This window comes from Taurulus bubalis, assembly GCF_910589615.1.
Source record: "Taurulus bubalis genome assembly, chromosome: 3".
In the NCBI taxonomy this organism is placed as follows: domain Eukaryota; kingdom Metazoa; phylum Chordata; class Actinopteri; order Perciformes; family Cottidae; genus Taurulus; species Taurulus bubalis.
In genome coordinates, this window is record NC_136591.1 from 38,766,221 (window position 1) to 38,775,177 (window position 8,957).

Sequence of the window (8,957 nt, forward strand, 5' to 3'; positions counted from 1 at the left end):
TTTATTAACCATTAATTATCGCTGATCTAAAATCGTGAAGTCCGACACAGATTAACAGCTAAAAGTCTTTAGCTTCTTAGCTAGCTTTGCTAACGTCCTTTTTCAAGCTCCGACTCGTGCAGGAAGTCCGCTTACAAAATGTTTCGTGGCTCCAAAGATCGTTTTTATCCGCGACTCAACGACATTCTAAATCACGACCGTGGAGGGGATTATGCTAAGCTACATGCTAACCAACCATCAGCACGCACACGAGCCCATTCCATCGTGACCAAACTCTCAAAAATGGCAGCGCGGTCTCTTAAGCAGAGTGCGCTTGTTTCGTAAACAGGCACGGCCCGGCGGGGTCAATCCTCTCCTTTACTTCTTTTTTCCCTGATTTCCTTATAAATCCTTTTCTGAAGCGTTTGGCTGACTGCAGTGTATCCGTTGCTCTTGTGCTCTACCATGTGCTCTGTAAACACAGTGCCCAGAAGGGACAGGTTTTCCATTAATGCACGTATGATGATGATGATGATGATGAACGTTAACCTGAACCCCTTCGCTTCCACCCCCTGCCCCCCTGCCCTCTTCGGCCCGACCGCTCAGTCGGACCACTCGTTCTCGTCGAGCTCGGAGTCGTCGTCGGACTCGCTGTACTCCACGGCGATGCGGCGCGACAGGATGGTGGCCACGTCGTTGCCGACCGGCTCCCTCTTCGCCTCCTGCTCCCGCTGCTCCTGCACCTTCCTCAGCTGGATGCCTGGAGGGGAGCGAGGGGTTAATACTGGATTCACCTGATTTAAAAGGGACGGTGCACTCACCTGAAGTCACTAACAAAACATCCCAAATTCAAGAACTTTGGGTGTTTAAGGAAACTAAAATTCATCACCGAATAGAAACATCATCACACAGGGTTCATACACATTCTGACAATGGATTTCCATGACTTTAAACCACATTTCCATGACTTTTCCATGACTTGAGATCAAATTTCCATGACTTTAAACCAAATTTCCATGACCAAACATTTAGTGAAATTTGGGTGTAAACAGTAAAAAGTGAGTAAATGTAGTATTTAAACTAACAAAGAGAATACAAAGCATACAGTAAACCTTAAATGACACAAATGAATGAGACAATAGTTTGATTAAAATAATAAACATTTATATAGATGCCTGTATGTATGCCTGCTTATATTTTGAGTCTTTCTTTTTAAAAGCATATTCATTATTTCAAACTCAGCATAAATGAACGTCATGAACACATGAATATAAACACATTTACATGACTTTTAAATTTTTTGGGGATTCTTTTTTTTTTTTTTTTTTTACTTTTTCAGGCCTGGAAATATCTGTTTAAAAAAAATCCATGACTTTTCCAGGTTTTCCATGACCGCAAGATCCCTGATCATAATACGAATGTCTACTTAAAGAAAAGACACGCAGTTTGAAATAGATCGATGTGCTATAATCTGATCATTTTTATCACTTTACTTCCTACTTTTACTAAAATACAGTTTATAGCATCGTCCATATTTTAAGTGTTTTCTAGCATTAAAGATAAACGTAATCCTGACTCACCTCTACGGATGGCGGCCAGCAGGTCGGAGCGGGCGTCGCTCATCGGGACGAGCCCCGCAATGGCGGCCTTCCTCGAGGGTGCTCCGTCCACGCCGTGCGTCGGCGAGCGGTGGGCGTGGTGGTAGCCCGTGGGTGCTCCCGGCGGCGGCGGGGGAGGGGCGGCTGGGGGCGCGCCCGACGGAGGGTGGGAGGGGGAGGGCACGTAGTTGGCCGGGGGAGGAGGAGGGGAGGGGGAGTAGGGGCGGGAGAGGGTGGAGGAGGTGGGGGGCACGGCGGAGGCGGCGGCGGCGGAGGGCGGGACGGCGGTGGAGTCGAAGGCGGTCTGCGCCGAGGGGATGGTTGGGGGAGGAGGGGGAGGGGCGGGGGGGATAAAGTATTCTGGGATGGTGGAGGGCTGGCCGCTGTGAGGGGAGGAAACAGAAGAGATTAATAAAGTTTATTCAGTGAAACGGTTTCAGAATGAAACGTCTTTAAGGAGAACGGCCTAAATTAAGGATTGAAGACCTTGAGCCCTAGGGTCCCCTAATATGGGAACCATGTTATATCAGGTCACAAGGTACAAATCAAGAAAAAAACATGGTAAAAATAAAAAATAAAAAAAATCAGGGCTACAATAATACATAATCCCCATGTACAACCTCTAAACACAACTCAAACAATAAATAGGATTAGGGGTTAGGGTTTAGGGTGAAGTTTTAAAAAGGCTCTCTTTAAAAAGGAATAAAATCAACATTTTGTGGTTTTAATTAGAACAAAAACTAGTGTGAACATGACGAATTATGGCTTTTGACACAGCGCCATAACTTGTTTTATCCGTCTTCCGTTTCTTGTTTGATGTTTCGTTTTTTATATTTCTCATGAAATGAACTGCAGAGTTAAAGAGTCTCTGATTTGTATTTGAATGTCAGGACTGGGAGAAGTCACGACGGGACATTTTAACATTAACCGCAGCAGTCGGGTGACATTAACGCAGCGTTTATAGTTTAAAAACGTCACGTTCCAATTTGTCGCTGAGCTATCAGACCAGAATAAAAGGGCAAAAGCCAGGAGACAGTAATATCTACTGAGGTCCACATTAAAGTTAAATCAGCCTTTTAGGAAACTGAATACATGGAAGATATTCAATAAAACCGCGTCTAGAAGACCAAACGTACCCGTGCCCGGCCCGGTATTCCTTCGCCGGCCTCGGCCCGTTGACCGTGGCCTCTCCGCCGGCCTGGGCTCCGTGTCCCGACGGGGTCCGGCCCAGGGAGGCCGCGTGGCGCCCTGCCGGCGGCGGCGGCCCCCCGGCCCCCGGGGGCTGGTTGGGCGGCCTGAGGACCCGGTCCAGGGACTGAGTCTGGGCCGCGGCGCTGAGGTGGTCCCTGGAGGGGTCGGTGGGGTGGACGGCGCTGGGGGCCTGGGCGGAGGGGTGGTTGGGGCTGGCGGGGTAAGAGTCGGACGCCATTGACCTGATGGGGCGGAACGTGAGCGGACATTTTTTAAACACATTTTATTTCACATTTTTTATTGAATTCCTTTAAAAGTCGATTGTATCCAAATAAAACATGAATACAATCTGATATTCTACATGTTCCAAAACAGAAATCAATCATCCATAACTGATCCAAAGTTTGAGCTCATCTTTTCTTTTCTTTTCTGAAATATGAATCCATGTGCTGTGAACATCCTTCACCAGTAGAGGGCAGCAGAGAGCTTTAAACAATACGGCAGGTAGTTTGGCGCTGAATCTATCACAGGTCTGTGCTTGGAATGTGGGATTTTTAGTGGTTGCGTTTGTCCCCTTGTGTGTGGACATATTCCCATTCAACCAGCGTGTGTGTGTGTGTGTGTGTTTGTTTACCTGCTATCCGGGGACAGTGAGCCTTCTGAGGACATGCCGTGGTAAGGCGAGGGCGTGAGCCTGGCGTCTGGTCTGAACTCTTTGTCGTAGGCCAGGACGTTCCACTCCTGGCGCCGGTTGCGAGCCTTACGCACCTTCAGAGGTAAAAACAGCAGAACATTGCCGTACTTTTTCACTGCAGAAGGGAACGAAATATCTACAAATCATCACCTCATGAATAATGCATGGCTATGCGTTTCTGTAGTGCGACATGCTGCTATATCACTTTTACAAAAAGATTATATACCTGAAGATAGATGCAACTTTAAGACTTCACTAAAGGTTACAAGAAACTCAAAGCTGGGGTCATGATGCTATTTTGGGGGACTTGTATTTTAGATGTTTGCAGATAGCACTAGAATTAAGAATATACCGACATTTATTAAATATGATTGTAATGAACACGACTAAATTAAACAGTTAAAAAAAATATATAAGCATTTCCTCGTAGACTTTATAATTATTACTATATAATTAGACGTCGGAGGAGTTGCCCCCTGGTGGTGAAGAGTGGGAATGCAAATTTAAAGCACTTCCGAACACCATCTTGAGATAATTTCATGCTATAGTTTCAGAAGGAAGTCTACAAGTGTCCAAAGAGTGTTTGAACCCTCACTGACCTTCTTCACCTCTCGGCCCGGGTCCTCAACCTGCTTCTGCTGCTCCTACGAGAGAGACGGAGGCGGACAGACAGAGAAAGTTAGCCGTCGGTTATTGATTTTTCCGAGGACAAGAGGAAGAGAACAGGACCCCGTTATCAGCTCCTTCACCACGGGGTAAACACACACACACACACACACACCCACACTAGTCTACTCATCACACACACACACACACTAGCAGACGATGGACAACAGAGCCACAACTCTGGTAACAAGACAGGAACCAATCACAGAGGGTTAGAGAGACGGTGAGGCAACACACATACAAACAGAAGGGAAGGGGTGTGTCTTTTAATAAACATGTGTTTTTCTTACATCCTCAATGTGTGTGTGATGTGTGGGAGTGGGGTGTGCAGGGGTGAAGCGGGGGGGTTAGGGGTCTAGGTTGTCTTACAGAGATGGACAGGGGGCTCCTGGGTGGGGCCTGTCTGGAGTGGGGCCTGTCGGGGTGGGCCGGACAGCCCTATGGAGACATGGGAGAAAGACAAGCTGGTGCATTAGACTGAGGACGAGGAGGAGGAGGAGGAAGAGGAGGGGCGTGTGTCTCGGAAGGCCAGGTGACTCAAAGAAGGTGCAGGTGAGAAATCCCCCTGCAGCCTCCTCCTCGTATTCAAACCCGTCCACTACGCTTCCTCTACGGGTTTTTGTTTATTCGGCCTCGTTTCCGGGTTGAAGAGAAGCAACAGAAGCAACGTGAGCAGCGTTCAGTAGCACAGGAAATATCCACATGATGCGGCAGCTGAGAGAAGGTGTGGTAATTTATAGTGCTTTAAAAAAAAAAAACATTTTAACTGGGAAAATTATTTAAAAAATGGCAAATTTGTTTCAATTTGGTTGCTTTTTCTGGTTGCGTTCGTCACACATGATGCGTTTAAGGACCGTCTGAAAAATGCAAATCTGACCATAACGATGAATAATGTTACAGCTTCTGGCTATAATGATACATTTTGGCCATTGTTTGAAGAAAATAGGCTTTTTAATCCAAACGGTGGGTTTTGGGGTCTGAACAAGTCAAATGTATTAATATAATAATTATTAATTGTATTATCATCATCTTGTATCCTTTAGTAACCAATAAATGCAGTGAGGACTAACTATAATTCAAACTTGTCCAAATAACAGATTCCTTTTAGTTTATGGCTCTTTTGATACGTTTTAAAAATGTTATTTATTTATTTTTTGCCATTTATTCCAGTAGAAGCCAATTTTTTAAAGATGAGTCCCTTATTTGGTCGAATCATCAGAATGCGAAACAAAATAAACACGTTATCCGACTCTAAGAAAGACGGCATGAAGCAGCGAAATGGAATTTAACCATCAATAATTCTATTATTTACACTTTAAGCTAACTGTGACATGTTCCAGTGAATTCTGTGAAAAGGAAACCGTAAAAAATTAAGACTGCACTGTGACATCTTACAGGAGCCACGTGAATATGGCGAGATAGAGATATATATATATATATATACATATATATATATATATACATAGGGTAATTTACTCATAACGACACCACAAGAAATCACAGCATTTAAAAAAAGACAATTAGGCAGAAGAAAAAAAAACAGATTAGCAAACTTAAGCACAAGATGAATTTAATTTACTGTTCCGTCACACACACACACACACACACACACACACACACACACGGCATATAAACAACGACACACTAACGTGCCTCAATTGCACATACAAATACACAAACTCCGAGTATACACACACACACACACACACACACACACACACACACACACACACACACACACACACACACATACACACCTTCTGCCGTCGCTTCTCCTTGCGCTTGTCCTCGGTGGCCTGCAGCATCTTCTCCTTCCACAGGTTGAAGAAGTAGGACGGGTCGGTGTAGAACTTCAGGGCGTCCTTCTTGTCGTCCCTGAAGAGGAGGACCGGGGACACAGAGAGGAAAAAAGAAACAGATATTTGGGAGTGATGGTAAGCCGGGGGTGGGAGGGGCTAAAGGACCCTCATCTGTGTCGATAGAAATGATTTTAAATCACGACAGAGAATGTTGATTTAGCGTCTATTAAATGTCATTAAATGGAAGTAAAAGTGGATCAACACACACATTTAATAAAAGAACAAAATATGATTATCTTCCTACAACAATGCAAACAGTTTGATCCCTGCCAGATGGTATTTTGGGCCAATTTGTAGTAAAGTTGCAGCGAGGAACCTCCGTTTTGTGTGTTTCTTTGGTCGGCCATGTTGGAAAAAGCAGTCGTGTTTTCCGCCTTCCCTTATTCCTCCTTTCATGGCACCCTTCCTTCCCTTATTCCTCCTTTCATGGCACCCTTCCTTCCCTTATTCCTCCTTTCATTGCACACTTCCTTCCCTTATTCCTTCTTTCATTGCACCCTTCCTTCCCTTATTCCTCCTTTCATGGCACCCTTCCTTCCCTTATTCCTCCTTTCATTGCACCCTTCCTTCCCTTATTCCTCCTTTCATTGCACCCTTCCTTCCCTTATTCCTCCTTTCATTGCACCCTTCCTTCCCTTATTCCTCCTTTCATTGCATCCTCCTTTCATTGCACCCTTCCTTCCCTTATTCCTCCTTTCATTGCACCCTTCCTTCCCTTATTCCCCCTTTCATCGCACCACGTTTTCCGCCTCATGTTAAGCTCTGCAGCCGCCAGAGTCCCTTTAGAAAACTCCTAACTTTTCTGCAGCTCGGTCCTGCCGGGCCTCCGGCGGGCCCAGTAACACGGCCCGGGTTACCATAGCGACCTTAATGGGACCAATGGTGGACACACGACCTGCTGACCTGTAGGGGCTGAGGATGTTGAGCGGCGGCGGCTTGTCCCCGCGGTGGTACATCTCCACCACGGGGTTGGGCACGGAGGTCCTGGACACCACCTGCTGGTCCTGGATGGTACTGCTCTTGAAGGCCTTCCTCATGTTGATGTCCTGCAGGGAGACTGGCGGACGGAGAACGGAGAACGAGTCAGAACCCGAACGAAGAACGAAGAACAGCATGTGTGGCAACGCAGGAAGTCAAAATTCAATTCGGTGCAATAGTTAGGAGATTTAATGTAATAATTAAATGTTCAGGATAATAAGGATGTACAAAGGAAAATGTAATTCAGTTTTAAAAGCATTTTTTCCAGGTTCCACCTTCGATTCAACAATACAGTCCCAAAAAAATGATATATCACAAGAACAAGTCTGTGTAACCTGGACCCTGAGATATATGCATTTATGGATTTTGCTGAAAGGCATTCTGGGAAAGTAGGAAATTGCTCAAAGGAGCAGAAGTATAGGAGATAAAATACTATAAATCGAAAGGTTTTATATGCTTAAAATAATACACACTCCACAAGGATATAGACTAACACGTTACTATAAAGACAGCTTACACTTCGATACTCACAAACACACACACACACACACACACACACACGGTGCTAATAGGACAGCAGGGACAGATTAGTCTTAGAGCTTGTTGCACCAGCTTAACAAGGATCTTTTACACACAACAGAACACACACACAGTCACACACTGCCGCAGCAAGAAAGGCGTGTGTTTGCTTACTGAGTGTGCGTGTGTGTGTGTGTGTGTGTGTGTGTGCGTGTGTGTGTGTGTGTGTGTGTTAAGGAGCTAAACAGTGTGTTTTTGTAGCTATTAAAATGTTATGCAGCAAGCAGGACTCTGGCATAATTAATGCGTCTTCATAACAGAAAGAGAGAGTGAGCGACAGGAAACATTCATGTGTGTCAATCCCTTAACCCCCCAGAGGAGATTTAACGCTACAATACTGCAATGCAATCCAGGATCTAGCAGATGGTAACACACACACACACACACACACAAACACACACACACACTGGTTGGGTCGGTGTACATCCGCTCTGTGTATAATCAGGTTAAACCGTGTCAATGTGACATATGTTCCCGCCACTGATTTACTTGACTTCTGCATTGTACACTCTGTGTGTGTGTGTGTGTATATGTGTGTGTGTGTGTGTGTGTGTGTGTGTGTGTGTGAGAGAGATCAACAACATTATTAACAACGTCAGACAGAAGGCATGTGATAGATTTAACCTCGGACAGAAAATTCCTCAAGAACTAAAGAGAGATTGGCCGTTTGATCTGTGTGTGTGTGTGTGTGTGTGTGTGTGTGTGTGTGTGTGTGTGTGTGTGTGTGTGTGTGTGTGTGTGTGTGTGTGTTATTTCAATGGCATTATTAACAAGCCAGACAGAAGGCGTGTGATAGGTTTCACCTCAGACAGCAAATTCCTCAAAAACTAAATGGTGATTGGCTGTTAGATCTATATGTGTGTGTGTGTGTGTGTGTGTGTGTGTTCTTGTACATCTGTCTTTGTGAGGACCACTTACATGTTCGGGTCCGGTCCTCACTTCATTCAAAAGCATGTTTGAGGGTTCAGACTTGGTTTTAGAATTGGGCTTAAGGGTCTTGCTCAGGTATTTAGTCGTCATGTTTAGGGTCAAGGGCTCGGGAATGCATGATGTCAACGAGTGTCCTCACAAAGACAGAAGTGTGTGTGCAGACTCTGCAGTCAGTGCGCGCACACACACACACACACACACACACACACACACACACACACACACACACACACACACACACACACACACACACACACACACACACACACACACACACTGTGGGTTTGATCCTTCCTTCCTAAGCTTCTGTCCCCGCGGCAGAATGAATAATCCACAAAACTAGCAGCTAATGCAACTTTCATTCAGACACATCTTCAAAGAGACCGCAAGCTGACACACACACACACACACACACACACACACACACAGTTGAGCGCATTTTGTAGGTTATTTATATCACACTTAACAACAAAGCTTATTAAT

General features: G+C 45.2%; 1 protein-coding gene across 1 annotated transcript in view; it reads right to left on the minus strand.

Moving 5' to 3' along the window:
• Positions 1-581: 581 nt before the first annotated feature.
• The window catches only part of LOC306733978 (actin-binding protein WASF3), a gene marked incomplete at both ends in the record, with an annotated part of 12,227 nt that continues 3,851 nt past the window's right edge, over positions 582-8,957 (minus strand). Inside the window, 8 exons of the mRNA XM_079215296.1 lie at positions 582-739; positions 1,560-1,960; positions 2,714-3,010; positions 3,403-3,536; positions 4,062-4,106; positions 4,498-4,566; positions 5,886-6,003; positions 6,891-7,044. Of these exons, the coding sequence (XP_079071422.1) occupies positions 582-739; positions 1,560-1,960; positions 2,714-3,010; positions 3,403-3,536; positions 4,062-4,106; positions 4,498-4,566; positions 5,886-6,003; positions 6,891-7,044 (1,376 nt within the window). The remainder of the gene's footprint in view (positions 740-1,559; positions 1,961-2,713; positions 3,011-3,402; positions 3,537-4,061; positions 4,107-4,497; positions 4,567-5,885; positions 6,004-6,890; positions 7,045-8,957) is intronic.